Source organism: Cimex lectularius, unplaced genomic scaffold (assembly GCF_000648675.2).
Source record: "Cimex lectularius strain Harlan isolate CLEC.00 unplaced genomic scaffold, Clec_2.1 scaffold22, whole genome shotgun sequence".
NCBI lineage: Eukaryota > Metazoa > Arthropoda > Insecta > Hemiptera > Cimicidae > Cimex > Cimex lectularius.
This window is the reverse complement of record NW_019392657.1, coordinates 1,586,541-1,612,514: the sequence shown is the minus strand read 5'-3', so window position 1 is coordinate 1,612,514 and position 25,974 is coordinate 1,586,541. Positions and strand designations below refer to the sequence as shown.

General features: G+C 35.7%; 1 protein-coding gene and 1 non-coding gene across 6 annotated transcripts; one reads left to right on the top strand and one right to left on the bottom strand.

Moving 5' to 3' along the window:
* The first annotated feature begins 5,939 nt into the window (after nt 1-5,939).
* Nucleotides 5,940-20,772, top strand: LOC106662578 (GPI inositol-deacylase). Of its 5 annotated transcripts, none has more exons than XR_001339924.2 (17): nt 5,940-6,597; nt 6,680-6,833; nt 15,993-16,213; nt 16,272-16,538; nt 16,643-16,816; nt 16,882-17,141; nt 17,204-17,348; nt 17,406-17,659; nt 17,728-17,841; nt 18,286-18,504; nt 18,566-18,751; nt 18,811-18,973; nt 19,028-19,248; nt 19,308-19,409; nt 19,634-19,893; nt 19,972-20,234; nt 20,545-20,772. XR_001339924.2 is itself a non-coding variant. In XM_014386785.2 (16 exons), the coding sequence occupies exons 1-16, from the start codon at nt 6,460-6,462 to the stop codon at nt 20,109-20,111; spliced, it is 3,018 nt and encodes a 1,005-aa protein (XP_014242271.1). In that variant the 5' UTR covers nt 5,940-6,459; the 3' UTR covers nt 20,112-20,353. The 5 variants fall into 5 exon arrangements, 3 of the variants coding, with proteins under 3 accessions (XP_014242271.1, XP_014242260.1, XP_024080524.1); XR_001339923.2 differs by having other exon boundaries at nt 5,944-6,597; nt 19,634-19,911; XM_014386785.2 differs by lacking the exon at nt 20,545-20,772 and having other exon boundaries at nt 19,972-20,353.
* A 2,330-nt stretch (nt 20,773-23,102) lies between these two features.
* Trnam-cau lies at nt 23,103-23,175 on the bottom strand. Its single transcript has one exon. It is a non-coding gene; the product is annotated as a tRNA-Met (tRNA).
* Nucleotides 23,176-25,974: the final 2,799 nt, after the last annotated feature.

The window sequence follows — 25,974 nt, the reverse complement described above, 5'->3', positions numbered from 1 at the left end:
TCTTTTCTTATATTCAATATATAACTTGAAATTAGCTCTGTATAAATTTTTTAAAATATTTCATTTGTGATCCAGGTGATCGCACTGCTTGAGACAATACTCAGACTCTACTTTAAAAACATAAAGAAAAAAGATAGAATTACTAACTGTATGACCCAAAAGGCCAGAGAAAAGGGAAAAAAGAGTTGGTCATGATAAATTATAATTAACCTAATATGTCCTAGTTAGTCCTTGGCAATCTTGGGCTGAGTCGGTCGTCAAAGAAATTTGAAATCATCTATTAAAAATTTAATTGTGTCAATTTGTAGACTTCTTTAAGATTTTTTGCCCTGATGTTGACCTTCAAAATAGGTTGAATTTGTTTTTTCATCCATATCATACCAGATCCAGATTATTCCTGGATAAATTATAATATATGTCCCAGACTGAAAACAAACAAGCAGAAATCATGTATCAAGAGCATCGATAAGTAGCCCTCGGAGAAAGTGACTTGTTGAAGAAGGGTCATCCTCACCCGATTAAGAATAGGCCATGCGAGGTTGACTCACGGACACTTTTGGGCCAAAGGCACGTAAGGTCGTCAGTTCCGATTCTTGAAGAAAACAGGGTTGTTTTATTGTACATAGTAATAATAATGACATCTAGTTTGTGTTGAAAGTGACTGTATTTATTAGCGTGAATGTGTCACGCTCAACCTAAGACTCAGGTCTGCCCCTGGACTGCCAATACCTGCGGTTCTCCAGTCTGCCGGCAGTTTGCTATAAATAGCAAAAGCTAGAATTGCCGGTGGACCAGGAGAAGTGAATAGGCTCAACTCGGCACATGTTTGCATGTGTCTTTTTTTTCATATAATTTTGTAAAACCACGATTACGGTTTGTGGTTTTGCTCTCGTTCATGTTTCTCCGATTTCATTAGTTTTGTACGCGGAAATAACATTTGGAAGTACGTGGCGATCCTCTTTAAAAATACTGCCTGCGTCAACGCGAGGGCAAAACGCCAGGTCGTCCGTTACTTATAATATCAAAAAAATCAAGGGCATCGTTTTTAAAAGGCCCATGGAAAATCGGAATCAAATCGTTCGGTCTCGTGACTTTCGTGTTCAACCCGTTTAAAGAACTTGTGTCATGCTTATAATTGGAAAATTGGCACAGGACAAAGGAGTATCACGGACGAAAAAGTTTTTTGACGTCTTGCCCAGATTTTCCTCATCCGAAAAGTGTTTTTCGCCGATTATTTTCTTAACCGCCGACCAAACAAGACTCGAGATGAGAACATTTTCCTGACAGAATGGTTTTGAAAAACAAGTTTTACAGGAGTTTTTGATTAAAAAGCTTGTTAGCTCAAATGGACACAAAACTATGAAATATAGTTACTTACAGAAGACAGATTGAAGCCGATACGCGTAATAGTGGAACACAAACTAGCAAGAAAAGACGGACCACCCAGTAAAATTCGGCCTTGTACCCTTTTGCGGCATGACAAACAGTCAACGATCCATCAGCCATAGGTTAGGATAAGTCCGGTTCAATGGGAATAAATTCCATTCCATCGCAGAAACTAATGGCAGAACTATTAAATACTCTAGATAAAGGTATGATCTTGAAGAAGAAAGAAAGATCAGCTGCTACTGCCAAGTTTTCGGCCTAGGGATGGTTAGGGTTTAATAGGGATGGCCTATTCTAAGGTCATCATCTGGGCAAAACAACCTTAAATATGTCTACAGATTTACATTTTTTACAGGCGATCTCAAATTTCCTTGAAGACCGACTCAGCAAAGCTTGGCAAAAAGGAAAAAGCTTGGCAGCGTTGGGACTGAGTCTTAAAGGAAATTTAGGCAGGCAATTTCTCGTGTCTGGTAAGGAAGTCCCATATACCGGATCACCTCTCACGGATGGATGAAAAAGTACTAAAAAAGGACGTAAAATGATTTTTAAAAAGATTCGCCGACGAGAAATAAACAAACTTCAAAAGGCTCGCTCAACCGATCAACAATTTTAAGCTGTACCGGAGGATGACCACCAAACGTTCAAGATTAGTAAAGGATCGTTTACATTTGTCACTTCGGAAGATCATCTTGAACGAATCATATAAAGTGGCAAATTCATATTCAATTCCTCCAGTTCACCCCCCAACTAACTTTTCATGAAAGAGTCGTTCCTCCAACCGATGATTCATCCAGAGTGAAGGCGCAGTGAGAAATGTAAAGAAACGTCCCCCCTCGCATTCACTGTTCCGTATTTCACCTTTTCGCCAGTCGAACCCAAACTTTCTCTCCTTGAAATCCATGGTTTCACCCACCAACGTCTTTGAGCACAACTTGCTAATATACTTGGGTTCAGTTCATGAAGTAGTCCGCGTGAAATGAAGTCAATGCCTGTACGCACACCTCTTGAGTTCCTCCTCGAACATATCCTGGCACTTTTTACGCGAAAAGGGAACACTGAGCAGTGAAAACAACTGTATGCAAATGTGAAATCAAGGATGATTCACTTCGTGTTCATCAAAAGTGACTCAATCTAAATAGCGCTTAAACCATGCAGGAGAGAACCTCACTGTATCGAGGTGGATCTTCGGCTTAAGGGCAGAATCTTTAAGCCTTGACGCTAAACCCTAGACGAAGATAAAGACAGACAGTCAAAGTGCTCAATGTGTAACATGGACGAAAAGGTCGATGGTACTCAGTATTCCGCAGTTGACTCTCTCACATCATACATTCACACTAATAAATACATTCCATCTCAAGACAAACTAAGAAAATGCGATTGACACATGAAGAGTCGTTAAGCTTGCTGTTGGATGGAAAAACGTCTTGACTTCTACAGAACAACCTGGAGATACCGTCGATTTTTGGTTATAGAATTCAATTTCTAATTCACTGTTCTGATCCATGAGTACTTTTAATTTATTTCATACATTCAAGGAATTCCTTTTATTTTAAATTAATCTTCTGGTTCGCCATTTTGTATTCTTTTTGCAGTTCTGATTCTTATGTTCAGTTTTTGCTTACTTTTCTTTTCCTTTCTTTTGTCAAGTTCAAATTTACATTTGTTTCTTTTTCAAAGTAGACCTGAACTTCCGGTCATGCTGTAATGTTTATTTTACTCACACACAAAAAAAAGGCATAAAATTGTATATTATTTTTCAATAAAAGTTTTTCTTCTTCTGTTAAAATTTGATTTGGATAGTATATAAAAGCTGTCAAAAATGACTAAAAGCACAAGCACATCCTAATTTTTAATTTGAGACGGAGATGAATAAGCGAGGTGTATCTGGCATCTTTGGTGAAATGTCTGATGACCTCTTCACTTTTCTGTTGTACGCAGCTTGAAATATTTAAATACACTCCTTTAAAACTTAGGTTTATTAATAAGGAAAATTATTAGCAGGCTATTTCTGGGTCTAAAACTCTAGATTAGCCGGGCTTTTATTATTTAAATTTTGTACGGCGCCCGTGTTTGTTCAGTAGCCACGATTAGTGTAAATGACTTGGTTTATTACAGAATTGGAGTGTAAACAATTTTTGAAAAATTGGTTCCATTGTTCAAGCTGAAAGAAGGGGTGTAAATATTATTTAAAGGGACGAGCACACGTGTTTTTCTCTTTCAAACACCGACCGTCAGCTAAATCAATAACAGAATTGGACAAGTGCTACTTTAAAAATTAAAGGCTTAAGTCAACTTTTACAATAGATCTAATCCGTGATTTACGAAAATTATAATTAAAAAAAAAAATAAATTCTAAAATGTGGCATTTGTTTTTACATAATTTCACGGGCCGCAGGATCTTTTAGTGTGGCTAATTTGTATTCTTAGTTCGTTATGTGCTGCTACATGGACTGTGAGCGTGCTGCGAGTTATTTAGTCAAGGGGAAACCCAACTGCGGAAAGTTAAAAATGAATAGAACAATGATAGATCTAAAGGATGAGGTAACGGTTACCTTGCTCACTTCGTCTATTGTGCAATATGCATCATTTTCTTGAGTTCTTGTTTAAGCTTCTTTTTACCAGAACCCAAAGCGTTAAGAGCTCTATTATGCATCCTCCAAGCTTTGGCTTTTACTCTCCCAGTAATCAACCTGTGTAATTCAAGTATACGTTTAAAAATAATCAGTACGTTTTGAGCAGGACAAGGGTGATAGAGGTCGTTACGGGTCTTTTGGGTCTGTAAGTCGTCTCATTTTCAGGATGCCGGATGTTCGGTTTTTACTAATAATTTTGTTTGTAACCCTCCACAAAATATGTCGAGAAACCCAAACGCGTTTTATAGAGCAAACGTATCAATTTAAGGCTCTTTATCAGATCCAAAGGCTTTTCTTCTAACAGCATAGACCTTCGCACTAACAGAAGGCATGCTCCGCTGTTTTTTCTTCTTCCTGGCATATGCCTGTTCAACCTTAGTTCTGCTCCTCTGAGTCTATACCGCCTCTGGATACAGCAGTTCTTCTATCATTCTAGTCCAAACACGTCCTAGGTTAGTACTTCTGCCGTTACTTGGTACTTTCTTGGAATATATACTCATTGAACCGAGGACTAATTTTTAACCAATTGTCCGTTGGATCTACGTTTTTGGTCATTTGGTATGTCGTAGTAGGATTGATGAGCACAGGTTGCTCAAGTCCTCCTAGTGCCCTTTTCGAGGTAAACAATGGTTTTATTGGGATTTATTTATAGCACTTTTTTTCACCGCCTGTTTGTGGAATGCGTATTGCACCCGCACCATAATGCCTCTATAAAACGTCCATTTATGGCTATCGCCAGGTCATCTGCATCGACCGATGGCAGTTTGAGGAGTTCCCTACCAACACTCCCAACAGTATTGGCTTCTGGTTGTTCTTGACCTTATCGTAGCATCATCCAAATGTTAAGCTTAAGGAATGGGATAATTATACCTACCCCATTCCTTAAGCTTTACATTGGCATAGAGACTTTGAGATACCTTTTCGTCCTAGCGCAATCCAATGGGTAAATAAAGGTCGGCACGTTGAGACGACACTAAAAACAATTTTTTTCTGCCATATTTAGATGAAATAAGATTGTAATAAAAACTGGGCCATTTGATGAGCAAGTCTGGCTCTGTTTAAGAGATAATCTTTAGAGATAAGTGTCAAATGTAAAAACAAAACGATGTTTAATTGTAAACAAGGAAGCGATTTTAAACTAAATCCATTTTACAAGCGTTTTGCGTGACGGACAGAAAGAAGAGAGAGAGAGACTAAGAGAGAACGAGAGAGAGAGAGAGAGAGAGAGAGAGAGAACGAGAGAGAGAGAGAGAGAGAGAGAGAGAGAGAGAGCTTGTGTGCGAGAGTGAGAGTGAGTGAGAGAGAATGAATGTGAGCGAGAGAGAGCGTCAGAGAGAGAAAGAGTAAGTGCGTGAGTGATAGAGAGTGAAATAGCGAGAGAGAGAGAAAAAAAGGAAGTGAGAGAAAGAGTGAGAGAGTGAAAGAGAGAGAGAGAGAGAGAGAGAAAAAAGGAAGTGAGAAAGAGAGCGTGAGAGAAAGAGAAAGAGAGAGAGAGAGAGCGAGAGAGGGAGAGAGAGAGTGAGAGAGAGAGAGCGTGAGAAAGAGAGAGAGTGGGAGAGATAATATGAACAGACATTATATTAAAATATAAGGGGGGTGCGTTAATTTTGTCCATCAGTGTAATATATTTAGGGACCCTTGACTGATCTTAATAGGAATGTAAAATATTGATTTGTTTTTCAATCCAAAATTGGGCGTTTTCCAACGGATCTGCTTTTCAGAAAGTGCTGGAGTCATTGCAAAGAGTAGAAGAAAGTGGCAAGAATTTTTCTACATAGATTTATCAAATATGTACTAAGAACTGAAACAGAAAAAAATAAAATTGTTACGTATTACGTATATAACCTAATAAATTTATAAAAACAAAAGCCAATCTAATTTTAAATTTGATGCTGTCAGGACAATGAGATTGTGATCAATTAATGTGCAGTCTCCGATAACGCGATAGTCTTTTCTTAGAGTTTCAGAAGGGAAATGTGTTTAAAAAGGAGTAATTTTATTAAAGCCAATTTAACGTTAATACCGTGATGATTTTGTTTTAAGATCGAGAATCTGTTTTTTGTTTTGTTCTGTCAAAAAGTGTAGCATTGTACTTGCAATCGAATGATTTAATTTACATCCTCACAGCAGATTTTTCAAGAAAACACACAAAAAAATTTTCGTTACATTTAATTTGTGAAAGCTTAAAACAGTTAGGGATGAGTTCGAAAGTTCGAATATGACCGGTCGATTGTGATAAAAGCGCCTGCGCTGTCGTCAGTATCGTAATCGTCTCTGCTGAGTGTGTCCTGCGACTTGCGAGACTGCGACCAGTCGCCGTCAGCATCGCAACCGACCGTCGTTGTACGCGCGTCCGACGCGAGGAGGGACTTCGCAACTTTGCAGCTGCGATGAAAACAACTTAGCCGACCCACGTGTGACAGAGTGCGAACCGCGAGCCATGGGCCTCAGAATCGGCTTCGTCCTCTTCACCGGCGTCTTCTTGCTCTTCTTCTCCGCCGGACTATACAACTTCTTAACAGACTACGAGGAGAACCGATGCAACATGACATACATGTACATGTACCCACAACTGATCGTAAGTGAAGATTTTTGTTTTGGGGTTTTTAAATAGCCTAGGGAGAAAAAGAGTCGCACTTTATCGATCGGCCCTTTTCCAGAGGATCTCCCTCCCGGTCAATGTCACAGCCGCTTACAAAAAATACGGCCTGTATGCCTACTCAGAAGGAAAGTTCATCGAGAAGACCAGGGAGATGAAATTCACCGGCATACCCGTCCTCTTCATACCAGGAAACCGTGGTTCTCCTAAACAAGGTACAATTTTCCCTCTTTTATTACACCTTGTCATAACATAAAGACATAAATTTTAAAAAACAAAACCTAAACTATCATGGACAACGAATTCCACCATTAGACCATCACTCTCAACACGACACGCAAGAATGGCACAGTTACAGAGAAAACAAACAGTTTGAGCCCTGAAGATGATCTCAATAAAGATCGAAACGTTGGCACGATAAAGAAAATGTTTTTCATCATACCAGACCGCATCTCACGATTTCTGAATAATTAGACCATCAATTAACATCAGCGTAATTAATTATCCTTCATCTATTTCAATTAATTGCTACAGCCTCTATCTTTAATTTTAAAAAACCGTGCATATGTCACACTTCTAACCGTCTAAAGTTAAATTTATAAAATTCTGAAAACTTGTCCAAAAAGTTTACTCTTAACTTCCCAATAAAAAAAACCGACGCAATCAATCAAGTATTGATTGAAGTTAATAAATTTTTTGTATCAAGCAAGAAAAAAAAGGTTTAAAAATTATCCTATATTTAACAATCTAATTTTAAAATAATGAAATTATTGCTCTGTATGACAACGCTTGCTGATTGTGATAACTAAGTATCTGATAGGTTTTATGTAACAGTTCTCTTACCTTCCTTTTTTTCAATGCGTTGTAGGGCTCGTGCAAGCCCTAAATATTGATTGAGCCCTTTTGTAGAATTATATCATTTGATTTATTACACAACGTTGCAAGGGGAGGAAAGCAGCACTAAAACAAAACAATCTTGCTATTTAAAATTCCTAGGGATTTTGAGTTTTTTTTAAGTTAAAATTTATGCGCAGCTGATTGCGATAACTAAGCATCGGATAAATATATACGACCTGGGAATTTAATATGACTACAGACCCCAAAATGAAATTCGTAACTCGATTTGTTTGCTGGTCTTATCTGAGTAAATAAGTTTTATGTAAACTGGCGGATTAGTGCGATTAAAGCATATTTGCTTTAAAATACAAAGTTAACGGTAAGGGCCCATTGCACAAGTTAAAGTTGTGTTCATTGGAATATCGATCGTAATTTGAACCAAGTAGTAGTATTTTCTTGGGATTTTGGGTTTTGTTAAATAAATAATGCTGATTAATATAACTAAGCATTGGATAAATACTAAAATAAACCTGGGATTTCAATATGATGAAATACATTTTATATGATAACTATATCTTCATTAAAGGAAATTTATAGCGATTTGTTTGCTGTCCATAACTGAATAATATTTAGTGTCTGCCTTGTGTTTTAAAGCAAATATGCTTTAATTGCATTAAACTGCATTGAACTGAAAATTAATAAGTTTGCATATAAACTTATGCAGTTATGGCCAGCAAACAAATAGCTATAAATTTCCTTTAATGGAGATAGTTATCACATAAAATGTCTATGTATTTCATCACACTGAACTCCCAGGCTTATTTTGGTATTTATCCGATGCTAAGTTATTTCAACCAGCGACACATAAATGTATTTATTTAAAAAAAAAAACCAAAATTCCCACTATTTACTTTAATTGCATTAAACTGAAAATTAATAAGTTTTTATAAAAGTTTATAAACTATATAACTATAATATTTAGTGTCTGCCTTGTGTTTTAAAGCAAATATGCTTTAATTGCATTAAACTGCATTGAACTGAAAATTAATAAGTTTGCATATAAACTTATGCAGTTATGGCCAGCAAACAAATAGCTATAAATTTCCTTTAGTGAAGATAGTTATCACATAAAATGTCCATATATTTCATCATATTGAAATCCCATGCTTATTTCGGTATTTATCCAATGCTTAATTAAAACAACCAGCTATATATAATTTTTTTTTTTTTTACTTAACAAAACCCAAAATTCCTAGAATTTGTAAATAACAAGTTATTTTTTGATTTTAGCACTTGGCTATATTTCTCCACCTTGCAACGTTGAGTAATAAATGAATAATAAATGAAACATTATAATTATTTCATTTATTACTCAACGTTGCAAGGTGGAGAAATATAGCCAAGTGCTAAAACCAAAAATAACTCTTGTTATTTGTAAATGCTAGGAATTTTGGGTTTTGTTAAGTAAATACAATTTACATATTGTTGGTTGTTTTAATTAAGCATCGTGTAAATACCAAAATAAGCCTGGGATTTCAACATGATGAAATATACGGACATTTTATATGCTAACTATATCTTCATTAAAGGAAATTTATAGCTATTTGTTTGCTGGCCATAACTGCATAAGTTTATATGAAAACTTATTAATTTTCAGTTTAATGCAATTAAAGCATATTTTCTTTAAAACACAAAGCAGACACTAAATATTTATTGAGCCGTACTGAACCATATAATTATATTAATACCGAATTATATGAATACTGAACCATATAATTATTTCATTTATTATTCAGTGTTGCAAGGTGGAGAAATGTAGCCAATTGCTAAAACCAAAAATAACTTATTTGCAAATTCTCAGAATTTTGGGTTGTGTTAAGTAAATAAAATTTACATATTGCTGGATGTTATAACTAAGCATCAGATAAATATCTAAATATAACCTGGGATTTTAATATGATTACTGTGCCAAAGCAATTTTGTGGCTTATTTGAACAACAAAAATTAGCAAATCTATTTATTTCCTGGTCATAACTAAATAAAGTTTTACATAAACTGGCAAATTAATGCGATTAAAGCATATTTGCTAAAACATAAAGCTAGTGTTAAATATTTATTAAACAATTTTAAAATGTTGTATTATTCGATTTATTACACAACATTATGAGATAGGGAAGGGTTGTCCTGGTTTAAAAACAAAGACACTTGCTATTTGAATTTCTAGGGAATTTGGGCCTTGCTAAGAAAATTAAATTTAAAATTGCTAGTTCTACATTTACATTTCAAAATATAATGTGTGGTGATTAGTGACCGTTAGTCAATGATTAGCCAGGGATCGTGAGGTGCTGTCTGGTGTGACGTAGGTTTTAGAAAAACATTTTCTTTTGTCTCTATGCAACTATATCTATCTATGTATCTTATCCATTATTATTACATCCATATCTTTCTATGTATATATCTGTCAACCCTTTTCTTACAAGCACAACTCAGACACAGACACTAACACCCACACCATATACGAACTCAAAAAAGAAGACTTGTATACACAACACTTATTCATAAAGAAAATTTACCAAATGATACAGGATATGATGATCAAATGGTATGATTACAGTGCCAAAGCAATTTTGTGACTTATTTGTACAGCAAACAAAAAATGTGTAAAAAATCGGTAAATCTAATCAATTCATCGTCATAACTGAGTAAATAAGTTTTATTTAAACTGGCAGTTTAATGCAATTAGAACATATTTTCTTTAAAATTCTAAATATTTATTGGACAAGGGAAAAAAGTTTGAAACATTGAATTATTGGATTTATTACACAATGTAAGATTGACAGATGTTAACCCGTATTAAAAGCAAAGATAATCTTGCTATCACAAGATTCTATGGCTTTGGGCTTTTTCAAACATGTTGAGTTTTGATTTCATTAAATTTAAAAGTTATAAAATATAAAAATTGTTTGACATTTTCATATATAAGTATAGCAAAGTTCCATAAATATACTCGAATCTGATAGCAGGCTGATTAGTGCAGGAATTATTTTACCAGTCGACATACGATCTCCATTAAGGAAATGTCCAATCTCAGTTTGATAATGAGAAATGATTCTTAATTGAAACAGTTTATAGTGCAATACATCTACGTTAGATAATATAGTTGAATATGCATATTTCAAGGACCCAATAAAAAATAATCTTGATTGATATATTTGTTGTGTTTTATATAATTTTAAAATTTTCTTGGTGTGATTGATATCAGCCTTAATATTACAATAAGTCAGAGATAAGAAATAAAATAAGTGTGTCTTATACCATAATAATTTGTGAGTTTAAGAAGAAGAAGAAGAAAATAATGTATTCTGGGAAAGGAGTGTCCCTGTAGAATAATACATAGTGAAAATTATTAACATCTTGATACAAAAATAAAAGTAAACCTTGTCATGGTGATCAACATAATAACAACCCAAAACATAGAAAAATAATAATTACTGAGAAAATTTAAACTGTGGTTAAATAGAGACTGTTTGGAGGGAGAGGAAGTGCATGTTTGAAAAAGGTAAGGGGCGTGGCGTTGCGGATAGTTGGGAGAGAGAGTTCCAGAATTTTGTGCTTGGAGTTGGAATTTTTTTTATCGTGGTTGGACAAAGATAGAAGGAATGCACATTTAAAGGTGCAGGCTTTACACCGGGAAAGGATTAGGTCACAGGGAGATGATCGGGTATTGCAGGAGTGGAAAGGGAATTTGAATCGAACGGACTGAATATTAATAAGGACGATGGGTGTTAATGGTCTGGTAAAGGAAGGAACCAAGGAAATAAAGACTTCGGGAAGAGGGATAGAGCCAGGAAAGGTCAGAATACAGCTGTGATACCCTGGACCCTCGGGGGATGTCGAATATAAACCTGGCACAACAGTTCATTGGTCTTTTTAGGCGCTTATTTTACTCCCCTGTAAACCCACCATAAACATCACAGCTGGAGTTGAAGAAGAGAGACCAGGACAGGCGGAATTGGATGGGGAGGCAATACAACAACGGAAAATTTGGAAAATGTGAGTGCACCATGAGAGGTTTTGGTCAAGCATAACTCCCAAGTTCATTATATTTAGTAGTCTGATTGACCAACTTACTTATTTTATGTAAGGTTTTGGTTGAAATGAAATTCCAATCCCGCTCGTGGCACTAACTTTTCATTTCAACCAAAACCTTACATAAAAAGATTAATTAAAAGAGATAAGGTTTTTAATGAAGGCGACTTGGACTTCGTAGGATTGAGGTTGAGGGAATTTTCATGGGCCCAGTTGTTGATGGAATTTAGGTCTTTCTGGATCTTAGAGATGGCCAATGGTAGTTCATAGGGATAGGACAGGTAGATTTTGGCATCGTCAGCATAAAATAGTTACAATACTGAGAGGTTATTAATGTAGATGCTGAAAAGGATGGGAGACATGATAGGGCCTTGGGGAACCAGATTTTAGAAGGAAGGAGGAGGCCTTTAGGGATGGTGACGGTAAGATAGGAATGGAACCATCAGATGATGCTGGTGAAGGAAGAAATCGATTTGAGTTTTGGATAGGGGTGACGTGTGAACGACGGAATCAAAGGCTTTGGTGAAATCAAGGTGGATTAGGGCGTAACTTTTTATTAGTTCATTACGGAGTGAGGCTTACTGGTTTAAGGCAGTCTGTGAAAAGAAACAATTTCGAAATCCGGATTGGCGGGGTTAGGAAGATTGGAATATTCTAGGTGGTTGGAGATTTGTATATTGACTAACCTCCCTAGATAGGATAGATATAGGGCAGTAGTCATTAGGAGTTGGAATTTTGTTGATAGGTGAGGTCAAAAAAATTGAAATAATAAGTGTGACTTCAACCATAATAATTTATGAATTTAGCTTCGTAGAGTGGCTGAAAAATTGTGACGATAATATGTTCAAGTGGGGAGACCCTAAGGTTGAGGAAGGACAGGAAACTGGAAAGATGTTGTTGTTCGGATATTGGCTGAGCGTTTTCAAACGAATCTTCCTTCCTCTTATTCCTCTCAAAAGATTTATTTATTTTTTTTTTGTAAGTAGATTTTAATTTTTATTGTTTTATTCTGGACACATACATCAGAGTTTATTTTTCGTTCAATTCAAATTGTTATTTTTTTATCAATAAAGAGTGTACCGTTTTTATTTTGATTCTCTTATTTTGGTCTCGTCACAAAAATTGGAGGCACCGGCGAGATCTCGTCGGGCTAACAAGTCTGCTTCCACCACCGAAATTGCTGAATCCGATTCCGAACTTGAATCATCGCTTTCCGAACACTCGTTTCTTTTCAGGTTTGGAGCTGAAATTGTTTCCATTACAACTTTCGGATTTTCAATTTTGGGCTGATTCTTTCCCTGTTTCGTCACTTTCTTCTTTACCGTATTTTCGAATTGGCTTTCAAATGCCTTTATTAAGGGTTTCACCTGCTTGGAATGAAATTTCGTTTTTTGGCAGGCGTTCGCTACAATATTCTTCATTAAGTTCATGAATTGGTCATTCCTCATAATCAGTTCACATAATGGGATCAATTCAGATCCGGCCATCTCATTTATTTTTAACTTTTGTGTCTTTGGGGTGTTTTGTTCCAATTGCGACAACATTTCGGATGCAACCGAACTCGGATTATCCTCGCCATTCCCCATATCTGACCAAGAAAACTTTTTAACAGTATAATGATATAAATATGTTTAACATAGTCCTCCTCTGATGCTTGGCAAGGTAGTACAGGATGTGTCTTCAGCGGTGTCATCTAGGGTAGCCTCTTGAATTGATGTCCTTTCCTTGGCGGATGACAGATAGAATCCTGGTTGTCAAATATGACCCTTGACTGCTTCCCCTTCAGCTGAGTCCAGTCTCTATCGGTACTTCCAGAGGTAGATACATGGGTCTTCATAGTGAGGCGATTTCTTGATGTCCGGATTGCTTCCTCCCTACAATAGATGCGAATACTTCGGACCTTCTCTGGAGAAGGCTAGGTGGAAGCAGAAGCTATGTTGTAGGATGGCTAGTGTGCGTGAATGGAATGAAGGATTACTTGGGGGAATGGAAAAAAGGGTTAAAGAAATTTATCCTGGTAATAGTAATTAATATTATTTCAAATGACAAGTGTAAGTTTTTTTTTTTCATTAACTTATTACCTAATGAGGATTTATTAAATCTGAGTCCTCAAGAAAAACCATAAGGTGTGACTTAAACTAATCTTCTTTATATCTTAGCAATTATATCTACAATCAATAATAGATCTTTGTACCTGGTATATAAAGTCTTTTGGAATTAACCTCATTTTAATACTTTATTGACATCCGTGTTACAATTAAACATACTTAAAGTTACAGTCTCTGAATACAATCTTCAAAAGTGTGAAGTCTTATATGATTAAATACATCTTTAGTGTAAACCCCTGATATATCTATTTGGCAGAAAGTAAAGAATTGATTTCTTTACGATCAACTTAAAATGATATACTGACATAATGACCAATGGTACCAGTTCAAAGACCAGTCAATTTACTCAATCCTTTCTGAAGATCCCTCCTTATTTCTTCAGTTATGATTCCTCCATTTGCTTTGATTTGTTTCAAAATGAAGAGAATGTTCTTTTCTTCATCGTCTTTGCCTTCTTCCGAAAACATCTTGTCTCGCTCATCAACCTTACGCTTGACCTCTGGTATTCCCCATTGTTTTAGATAATAGGCGACGTAAGCGGCAACGTTAATTGTGTTAGTTATACCCTTATCAGAGAACTTTCTTGCATTGCAAGCCCTAGTATCACCTAGGAAAGTGCCCAGTGCATAGGTAAAATTATAGATTACTGGGTTTATAGACGAGGAGTAGGGACTTTTCTGACTAAGACCCATGTCCCTCATATAATGAAAGTAAGAATTTGAGTCAGTTGCCTCATCATTTTCGGTGGTTAATCTAATTATTTCTGGGCCGATTCTAGGGTCCATGGCATAGGATAGAGCAACAGAAGTCGGTTTACCAATATACTTGCTTAGATCTTGGATAGCATGCAATCCTCCACAATCCCTATCTCGGGAAGATAATGTCGTAACCTTGATTTTTGCATATACACTCTCTGGGAATTTGTTGAAAAACATGTCCACTGCAGCTACTATTTTTTTGAAGTTTCCATTACTCCCCCAACTCACTTTGGCCAAGATTGGGGATGTGTCCATTGACTTCAGGTTATAAGGGGAATCAGTTAAGATGGTTTTCATTCGTCCCAAAACTCTCATCTGATCATTTCCGGGGCCTCGAGATGCAGTATAGGCACTATAAATTGATAGGATTTCGGCCACTCTTCCCAAAACCTGATCTTGTTCCAAAGCTTTTCCAGTGACTTGAGGTCTCGGAGAACGTACCCTTGTTACATCCAATAGAGAAAATGGAGTGATAGTGTCTCCGACGTCTCCTATTGTTACTTTGTATGTGGTCCATTTAGTTCGTAATTTTTCCTTGAAAAGTATTTGAATGGTTTCATATAAAAATTCCAAACTTGCGTTAATGCTAACATCGGAACCCCAACTGTCTCCCACAAACTTCAGTAATTCATTGTAGGGAACTCCCATCTGTGGTATCAGGACGGAAGGTTTCTTTCCTGGGTTTGCTTAAAAGCTTTCTAAGGGGTAATGCGGTGGATTTAAAACCGGAGAGATCCGGGAGGTATCTAGTGATGAACTTCCCTGGACCAGTCCTGATAATTATCTCACGCTTCTCGGATTGAATAGTCGGATTCATAATTAATACTGATCAGTTCGATGTTAAGAACTATTCTTTAATTATTCTATATCTGTTACGTCAAGGGTGTTGAGGGACCGAGAAAAAATTACAGTAGTCACGAATTAGAAGCACTTGCGGTGATTCACTTCACTCAACACTTCCACCGTCCACGAGTACTTGCAGAGTTGCAGTGTAACGTATCCGTCCCCTCCAGTTACCTGAAGTGAAACGCAATTCACTTAAAGGAATCGATTGGGCGATCGATTCTTTTAGATGAGTCGATTCTTTTGCCCATCTACAGGAAAGATGTTGTTCGGATATTGGCTGAGCGTGTTCAAACGAATCTTCCTTCCTCTTATTCCTCTCGAAGATTTATTATTTTTTTGTAAGTAAATTTTAATTTTTATTGTTTTATTCTGGACACATACATCAGAGTTTATTTTTCGTTCAATTCAAATTGTTATGTGTAGAGATTAGTGACCGTTAATCGATAGTTATTCAGATATCGATTAACGGTCACTAATCTCTACACATTTCTACACGAGAAGAACGAAGAATTGGCACCCGACCGCATCTCACGATATCTGAATAACTATCAAATTGTTATTTTTTTATCATTAAAGAGTGTACCGTTTTTATTTTGATTATCTCTTATTTTGGTCTCGTCACAAAAATGATTAGAAATAGTTGAGCGTTTTTTATACATAATAAATAGTTTTTCAAATTATTTTTTATACATAATTTAAATTTTTCTTATTCTACAAGTAATGCGTTTTTGTTTAGTTCGCTCACTTGCATCAGTCAGCCTGAGAAAATCACTTGCCACAAGAAGCCCATTCCATTTTGACTATTTTGCGATTGACCTCAACGAAGACCTCAACGCACTGTTCGGAGGATTTCTTGAAGAACAAACCAAATTTGTCAAAATCTGCATGAGCAGGATTCTTTCACTATACCGAGAAGAGAGCCAGCCTTCTTCAATCGTCCTTATCGGCCATTCTATTGTAAGTTGAAATTTAATATGTTAAAAGTTTAAAAAAACCGACCTATTTACTTCAACAGGGAGGAGTTATCGCAAAAGGACTCTTCCTTGAGCCAGGTTTCGATCCGTCACTAGTCAAGATCATAATTACTTTAGCAACACCGCACATGCCAGCAATCCTACCTGACCTCTACCTGGCACAATACTATGAAAAAGTGAACAACTACTGGGATAACAGTCCACATTTGAAAGAAAAAATAAACTTTTTGTCGATTGGTGGTGGCCCCAGGGATCTACTCGTACGGACAAACTTGACTGTTACACCTCACGCTGATATCAGTGTTGTTGTAAGTGTAATTTTTTAATTCTCCTATGTTTTGTCGGCGTTTTACTGAACATATCTTAAAATAAATTTGGTACATTTATTTTAATATAATATAAACTTTTTTAGACATCTTTGATACCTGAAGTGTGGCTCTCAGTTGACCATCTTTGTATTTTGTGGTGTCGGGAACTGATTATTGTAATTGTCAGGTCTCTTTTTGACAGTGTAGACCTTAAAACTAAACAAATCACAGATGATGTTGCCCTCAGGAAAGATATTTTTGAGTATCACTTTTTAGAAGTAAATTTCTTTAAAAGATTTATTTTAAAAAAGTCTCGAATGCGCTACAATCATTGACATTTTAGAGAAGTGGTTCCAAGAGGTTTCATTCAGCCCGATACCCATCAGAAGTGATTTTATACAACAATAAAATGCAGCACAGTTGGATTCCGATGGTCGGGAGTCACATGACATGGTTTGAAAAGTACGTCGATAAAACGACTCACATAACTGTATCCCTCGCAACCGCCGCTGACACTTTGGCAGTTTTGACAGAAAACCATGAAAACCGCGATTGGATATTTGCTTGCGTTGTTGATACCACTGTAAACCGCATGAGGATTTGGTGAGTGAAAACCTGCGCTTTCAATGCTCGTGAAATAACACTAGACATTTTTTATTCGATAGCAAAACGGCGACCAATTTGTCAGGGAAAGCTAAAATATCACTGACCTCAAAGAAGAAAAGAAAATCAGCACTGATTGATCTTTCACATTTACGAATGACAGGCTATTCGCATGTAGTCATTAGAACACTTCCAAATAGTGAAGAAGTATGTTTTAAATTCAAATATTTCTCTATATAAAGAGTTTAATTTTCCTTCTTTCAGGTCAAAATCTCTTTGGACTTGTTCAAAAAACGGGCTCGTACGATCGAAGGGTCTATGGATTATCTTCCAAGCACTGTCGTCCTAGAAGAGAACAGCTGGGGAGCGCTTTATTACGCCGTTGAGATGTCGAGCCTGCAGAAAATCTGGCAGACGTACGTATTCAGCATCAGTTCGAAAAACTGCACTTCTCCAGATCTCGCCGAAGTCTACGTCAACGTCCCTTGGAACCACGAAGGCTCAAAGCTTCTAATTAAGTAGGGGTTTTTTTTTATATTGAATATAACACTTAGTCGTAAAATATTAAATTGATTTTTTTGTGTAGCGGATCAAGCGGTTTGGTACCAGTTTTCTTGCATTCTTCAAAACCAGTAGGGAAAGATGTTGGAAATGTAAAAGTCGAATTCTTTCTCAATCATCAATGTGCTTACAGAATAAAGTGAGTATAATTTTTTTTTTTTTGTTTGATGAAATAAAACTTCAGAATATAAAATTGCTGCTTTTGAGACAATTTTTTTTTTGTCCCTAGTAAGAGTATTATATCTAATGTAGTATAAGTTGAAATGTGCTTTATTTAAGTTCAAATTTATATAATAAAAATGTATAATTACAAATGGAGTGTAGTAAAAATATAAAATTACTTACTTTTAGATATATTGAGAAATGTTATCTTTTTTTCCATAAGAATATCCTTAGATTAGCAGAGATTTATTAGCAATTAACAAAAAAATAAAAATAATTAGAACTATTTGAAAACTTTGACTACTGCCTACAAAGCTAGGTGGATGACTTTTTATTTTATTTTACAAACTGAAAGTGGATAATATTATCAGTGTTATTTATGTTGTTTTGTTATCTCTTTATTTGCATTTTTGTTTTTCAGGTTGAGCAGAACGTTCCTACCTGGAATAAGCGCTGTAATTTCAAAACAGGGCATTTCCGTGTTCACTTATGTGTCTGTCTGTCTCCTCCTAACGCTTGCTTACCAGATCAAATCTATGAAGGAAAATCTCAGCTGTCCGCTTTTGCATACGGCGATGCCTTTGGCGGGCAAGCCTTACATCGTGATGCAAGCCTCCGCCATAACGACGGCGATAGCACAGTGAGTTTTCGATCGATGTTTTGTTTATAATGTACGTCGTGTCAATTTTCTCTGTCTTTAGGCACTTTGCGAACTACATTCCGTTCATCCCATCAATCGACACGAGAAACAACAGCGGGATGATAGAAATGCTTGTCATTCCTGTCGCTCTGTATTTGGTCGCTTTTTGTTTAACTTACATTGTCGGGTTAGGATTGATTGTTGGTATCGTGTTTCAAGGGCAAGCTTACAACGGGATTATTTTAAAGTAATATTTCCTAATGGCATTAACTATAATTAAATATATTAATGCTTGTGTTTGTTTAGGTTTTTGAGTAAGTTTTTCTTTGGTTTGGCTTGGCTGTCTGAGTACGCACTGAGCGGAGCGATCAAAGTGCCGCTTGTTGTGTCCGCTTTTATGATGACTGTCGCTTATACAGCTTGTGGGGGTTTGGCGGTTTGCATCGGCTTGGGATTCTATTGCTTTAAGGTAAAAATTACCAGTTGACAATACACTCGAAGTGATAATAAAATTTAATTTCAGATGATAACTCTGTACGAGGACTTTTGGGAGGAGATCGTCTACTGGCCGCTCAGGGCTCTTAAAGCCAAACTTAAACAGAGGAAGGACAAGTCGGTTGAAATTCCAACGTTCCAGATCCCTTCTATAGACGACATCAGCTTTCATTTGACGCTACTGATGCTCTGGACACAAGTTGCTATTATAAACGTACCCAGCGTGCTCGTCTGGGCTAAAAACTACAGGTATTTCTCTTTAAATTTTGAAATGAGGTTTAAAAAACTAATTATCTTTTTCAACGTAGATACAGTTCGAAACTCGATCCAGATCCTGGGTACATAAATTGTGTTATTTTGACAATATGTGCAGGTGTTCTATGGCAGTCTGAATTCCCAAGGACAGGACTGTAAGTTATCAGTACAAATTTTCTATCAAATAAATAAATTTAATTTTAATTCTTATAATACTATTTTTCTAATCATCTAAATATTATTATTAGTATTTAAAAAAAAAATATGTTTTCTTCATTACAATATTTCTGAATTTATAAAATTATATTGTCATAAATGACAATTTTTTTTCTCAAATAACAAATTTATCTGATCAATCATAAACTGGAATTTTTTCCAGGGCTGGGAGCAAAACCGTGAGTCACTTTGTATTCACATCGGCAGTACTCGTCATGATTTTTGCCCAAACATCATTATACCGATTATCAACGATAATAACAGTTAACATAGCTCTAGTCACACTCCATCAGATTATTGCACCTTGGTTCACCAAAGAAATCAATGAAGAGGACGAGCCTCCTGAGCTTGTGGGCGTACCGGAAGAAGGCGTTGAACTCAAGTCTCAGCTGGCTGAGATTTTCCAGGGAACAGATCTCGCCAGTAATATTGATGCTCCTTGTTAGTGCTTATTTAATTGGTTTTCATACGATTTTTATATTAAATTTATTTGTGTTTTAGCTTCCCTTGTCTCAGAGATCAAAGAATCCAAGGAAGATGGACAGAAAAATGAAGACACCGGAGAGAAAGACGGCGAAATAACCCCTTCGAGTGACACTTCGACATCTTCCTTTGAACAAATATCCGAAAAGGAGGTTTAATAAAGTTGTAAATACCGTTTAATTCTAGTCAATCGAATCTTCAAAATACGTGAAGTGAGAAATGAGAAAACAAAGGATTTCTGTGATAGCAAAATAAATACCATTGACAAAACACTAAAAATGGTATGTTACCAGATTTCTGCAAGAATTGGTGAAAACAGTAAAAAAAATTGTGATTTTTTTGAGTAGACATTTATTTATTTTTATTTTATATGTAAACTATGTTAGTTATGTAGTGATATTGTAAACGTTGAAAAAATTAGAAACATCACGTTTGAGTTTAAGATTAAGCTTGACACACGAGGCTCTCTACTCATTTCCGTCCATCGGCAGTTTATTTGTCTTCCGCTGACTATTTTAAATTCATTGCTTTTTTTTTATTTTTAAATACTAAAATTTAAATTTATATTCTTTCACGTATTTTTTTTTCTAGATGAAATTTATTGGTTGAGCAAACAAGATAAAATTATAATAAAACTCAATCTACATGCTCGACGGTCCAGATTTCAACGTAGAAATATATATACAAGTGAATTTTTTTTTTCCGGTGTTTTGGACGGGTACAATTTTTTAAAATTTATTTTGGATACTCATAAATTTATTATGCTCCTGTACTATGTGACTTTTGAAGCCTTTTTATAATAAACTTTTAAAAAGAAAAGATTTTTTAAAATATTGAAAATAATTTTTCTAGTGTGTATCGTATGATTCAAGAACAAAAGATATATTTAGGAAAAATAGGGAAAATTTTTGCATGCCATGCTATTTAAGCTAAAAAAAAATTATAATAATAAATATGGTAAAAAAAATACTATAGGGAGACTTAAGGAAAATGGCTTATTAGCATTTAATCCTTTCAAATTTTGTGATAGTTTAAGGTATTAATTATTTTTAAACTGCTATTTGCAATTTTTATTCAAATAAATTGTAGATGCATGTTTTTTCCTTCTTTTTTATAAGTATTGGTAAATAGCACAAAATAAAAAACCCAAATACAATAAGCTTTTTATACCTAATTGATAATTGTGATAATTAGATGTTTTAGGTGTGCAATTGTCTAAATTTGGTCAGAATGTAGCTAATTAGAATATTGTTAATGAAATATTTTACCATAATTTATTATGTGGAAAAACTGTTTCTAAATTAAGAAAAACATTACAGATTGAATATAAGTAAATATGTAATCGTCGGCTTTCCTTTCTATTTCCATAAATATTTCCTTATTGCTGGTATTAAAATATTATTCCGGTTGTGTAGGCACTCCAGACATGGAGAACTCATCAGGGTGGCAAATTAAAGGTTAACTGATAAAACTTCCTTATTGCAAAAGTTTGCCAGCAATTCAAATTTAAATACATATTTAAAAAAAAGAAAAAATAACATCCATGTTTTCGGCTTCTTACCATCTTCACTGATGGTTCATTTTACTTATAAAACATAAAACTGTGACATTAGGCAGAGAATGAACGGCCAACAACCAAAGTACAGATTCTTCTTCATATTCAGTGTTCTTTGCTTGATGATCTCATCTAGATTCATCTTATTTTTTCAGGCCTTCAGTTTTTAAATGATGAAATAATGTTGAAGTAGTCATGTTCTCAAACGTGTCAGGGTTTCTTTGAAGAACCTACTCATCTTCATTAATCGCTTGAAAGAATTTAAAAAATTTGCTTTTCAGGCTCTGAGAAACCTGTACTGATTAGTGAGTTTTTTTAAAGTTTGTAGAGTTCAAGTTCAATCGGGACACCTATCGGCCCTGAATCTTTTTGAAATATACCAAATTGTAAAAAATCCATCAGACAATGGGTTAAGAATTAAGTCCTCGAATGGAATTGTATTCAACAACAAGAGCACGTGACAAGGGTCTGCCACAGAATCAAACAGTAGAACTACTAGAACCTAGGATTCTAGAGTAATGTGTGGATAGACCCAAAGGGCATAAAGCTTGTTCAGATATTGCCAGGAAGAAACAACATAACCTCCGTTGGTACAAAGTCCTTTGCAGGCTGAGATTCCAATTAATGGGGAGAGGAAAAGCCAAGGCCTGAAGGATATACAGCCCTCCAAGCTTTGGGTTATGATGAAATGCCGTAAGCTTACCAAATAACTTAATAAAAGCTCTAGATAATGATGGAGATCACAATAGGCCCATATTGGCTGCAATGCAAGGTATGGAAGTAAAGAGACTGACTCCTAACCCAACCTAAATGTCAATGAGTTAAATTTTTGGACAATTCATTTTAACTCAATTCCAGATGCTTTATGACTCCTTTTAACCTAACCAAAATGTAAGTGGTACTCATTTTGAACAAATCAACTCAATACTAGATATGCTTGTACTCATAAAGAAAATTTACCAAATGATAGAGGGTGGGATTAAGCAGGTAAGCATCAGATAAATACTTAATGTAACCTCGGATTTTAATATGATTACAGTGCCAAAGCAATTTTGTGACTTATTTGTACAGCAAACAAAAAATGTGTAAAAAATCGGTAAATCTAATCAATTCAACGGAGTAAATAAGTTTTATTTTAACTGGCAGTTTAATGCAATTAAAACATATTTTCTTTAAAATTCTAAATATTTATTGGGCAAGGGAAAAAAGTTTGAAACATTGAATTATTGGATTTATTACGCAATGTAAGATTGACAAATGTTAACCCGTATTAAAAGCAAAGATAATCTTGCTATCACAAGATTCTACGGCTTTGGGCTTTTTCAAACATGTTGAGTTTTGATTTCATTAAATTTAAAAGTTATAAAATATAAAAATTGTTTGACATTTTCATATATAAGTATANAATTTAGGTCTTTCTGGATCTTAGAGATGGCCAATGGTAGTTCATAGGGATAGGACAGGTAGATTTTGGCATCGTCAGCATAAAATAGTTACAATACTGAGAAGTTATTAATGTAGAATTAAAATTAAATATTTACTACAAAAACGTTTTTAATCATGGACTTCATCGAGTCCGCCAGCTAAAAATATCTGCCCCGGGTGAGGATCGAACTCACGACCTTAAGATTATGAGACTTACGCGCTGCCTACTGCGCTACCGAGGCAGGTGATAGTTGGCACAGAATATTGTTTTGTGACCGGGTGGGTCCGGTCCATCCGTAAATCCGAAACGCGTGGATTGAAAAAAGCTGGTTGTTATATTTTTGAGATGACCTATTATTCCACCTTCGAGAAGGAAAAATCAGAAGCTTGCCGCTCAAGTTTCATTGATTTTTACCCAGTACAAATCCAAATACCATAGTTTCAGTGATTAATATTTTGTAATAATTTTTTTTTTTTTAAAGAAGCCAGTATGATACTTTTTTTAAGTACTTCAGACTCCGAAAACGTTTTAATATTTTGATCCTGACTAGACTCAATAGTTATTAAGTTAAACTGTTTAGCAGGAAGTTGAAGATTTTGGGGATACGATACAGAATAAGCCAAAGAAAATCGATCATGACCCATTTTGAGCACACCGATTTCTTGTTTTAAGAAAACCTTTTTTTATATTAAAAAAATATATTTTTTGGTTAAATATTTGGTTTTTGACAATATATTTATTTAACGGCTTATCAATATGCCAATTTCTTTTTAGGATGGCTCACAGGGTCACGTGGGAAAAGAGGGTTTTTGTAACGTTTTCCTTGTCATAAAGATGGTAATTGGTAACTAGAACCATTAAATGTATCAACTTGTTTATTATCGGTATAGAACAGGTAGTGAAATTAATTGAATGCGGGCGACGGCGAATCTGACATCCCTTAATGACCGGTAATTGTCTCGAGATTTCTAAGCGGTTTTCCTCGACCAACAACCAATTTCCCATAAAGGCCGAAGGGTTGATTGACATTAATTTCACCCCGACGAGACCACGGCCCTGTATTTTCCATTTATTAGCTTGAAAGATATCTCACGGAACCGCTCGAAAAGTAGGCTCGGCTTTACAATTTTTTTGGGGGAAAATTGCGACATTTAGGACAAGAGGGATCGTTGAACGAAGGGCTAAATTGCCGGTAACCACCAGTTTTTCGAACTAATAAGGAATAGTTTAAATGTTCGGTGCCGGCGCCGTAAAACGTCGCACCCGGTAGCCGAAGAAAATTGACTCGAAGACCTACTCAAGTGTACTCACCTTGCAAATTAGAGGCCGCTCTGCCTTCAATCCAACTTAATGTGTAATTTCGAGAAGCTTCTCTTTTCAAACGTCGACCGGGTCCGGCATATTCGAAGATTATTTTGAATGAAAACAGCCTACAATTTCATAAGAGATGCTGATAGTCCACGAGAATGATGTCATTTTTACGCTTTCGGTTTTCAATAAAACAAATTTATACAGGGTGCCTCTCTACTCAATGCATTAGCTTAATCAGCACTGATAAATTTTACTCAAACGCAGGAAGCGTGTTATAATAATAATAATTATAATTAATTAAGGTTTTTTTAGTTAAGATAAAAAAGTCAATGGCACGAGCGGGATTCGAACCCACGATCTTCCGCTTGATACGCCGATGCTCTACCACTTGAGCTATCGTGACCTCGATCCACTCGGACACCAACTTCCCATCTCAACCGCACCTTTTGAATTTTCCCTCCTTTTTGCCATTTTTCAAATGTCGTGTAATCGGATTGGATTCTCGACGACAAATGAAATGGCCGCGGAGAGCTTTAGTGAAGAATACTTCATTTTAAATCATTAAATTCACTAATTTCGCTGTCCGCTTGACCAATTAATATATTGCAATTAATTAATGTTTTTAGTTGAGATAAAAAAGTCAATGGCACGAGCGGGAAATTCAAAAGGTGCGGTTGAGATGGGAAGTTGGTGTCCGAGTGGATCGAGGTCACGATAGCTCAAGTGGTAGAGCAGCGGCGTATCTAGCCGAAGATCGTGGGTTCGAATCCCGCTCGTGCCATTGACTTTTTTATCTCAACTAAAAACATTAATTAATTGTAATAATGGTCTTTAAATTAATTATGTCGTTTCCTGCTGCCATTTTTAAATAATGGCATAATAAAATTGGTTATCCAATGATTATGAAAGAGTCCTGTATTCAAGGAAGCATTGAACAAATAATGTGTTTTAAGTATTACAGGTGGGATTTCGGCCCCGGATTATATTCTATCTTTAATATTGGTTTAGTGAGTTAAAAACGTCAGCCAATGCAATATGTACTGAATTTAAGTTGATGTGTTGCTAATTAATACAATTTTAATAATCCAGAACACTGTAATAACTAAACTATTATTCCCCGTAGGCGAGTAAAGAATGGACCTTTTTTTTCTTTACCCTTCGCCCTTTTATAAAACTCAACAAAGTCTACATATTGTTCAAAGGGTAAAAAACACAATCGCGGATCCCCTGCCTCCCCCGAAAAAAGCTAGTAATGAAAATAAAACCAGGACGCTACAAAGGGAGGAAGACTTTTTTGTCCGTCCATATTATAAAGAGGTTATAGTATCTCACCGTTCTTTGTATACTCACCTCAGAGCTGGCGAAACCAAAAAAAAGTACAACCGATTGTATTTTGCTTTGATGACTCCTCCTGTTTGTTTGCGGTAGCAATCCGAATAGACGTGACCACCTACGCGTAAGAATTTCAAGAGTTTTGACAACAAGGGTTTCATCCTGTCTGGGCATTTTGCTAAATCATTCTCGTCGGCAAACTGGTCGAGACTGGAGAAGCGTTTACTCTAAAAATTTCAACTTCTGGAAGAGAGATCCTTTTCTTTCCTTTTATGTTATTAATATATTTATTCTTAAAGGAGTAAAGTAAGCAAATCGTGCTTAGGAATCTGAAGGAGCGACGTCGGAGACTTTTTTGGTCTATTCAACGGGGTTAGGATCCACCGGGAGCTTTCGA

Bases quoted from the DNA above. Each gene is read 5' to 3' on its own strand.
- LOC106662578 (XM_014386774.2), top strand. From the start codon at position 6,460: ATGGGCCTCAGAATCGGCTTCGTCCTCTTCACCGGCGTCTTCTTGCTC. The intron at 17,842-18,285 runs GTGAGTATAATT...TTTGTTTTTCAG, and splicing joins CAATGTGCTTACAGAATAAA to GTTGAGCAGAACGTTCCTAC. The intron at 18,752-18,810 runs GTAATATTTCCT...GTGTTTGTTTAG, and splicing joins TACAACGGGATTATTTTAAA to GTTTTTGAGTAAGTTTTTCT.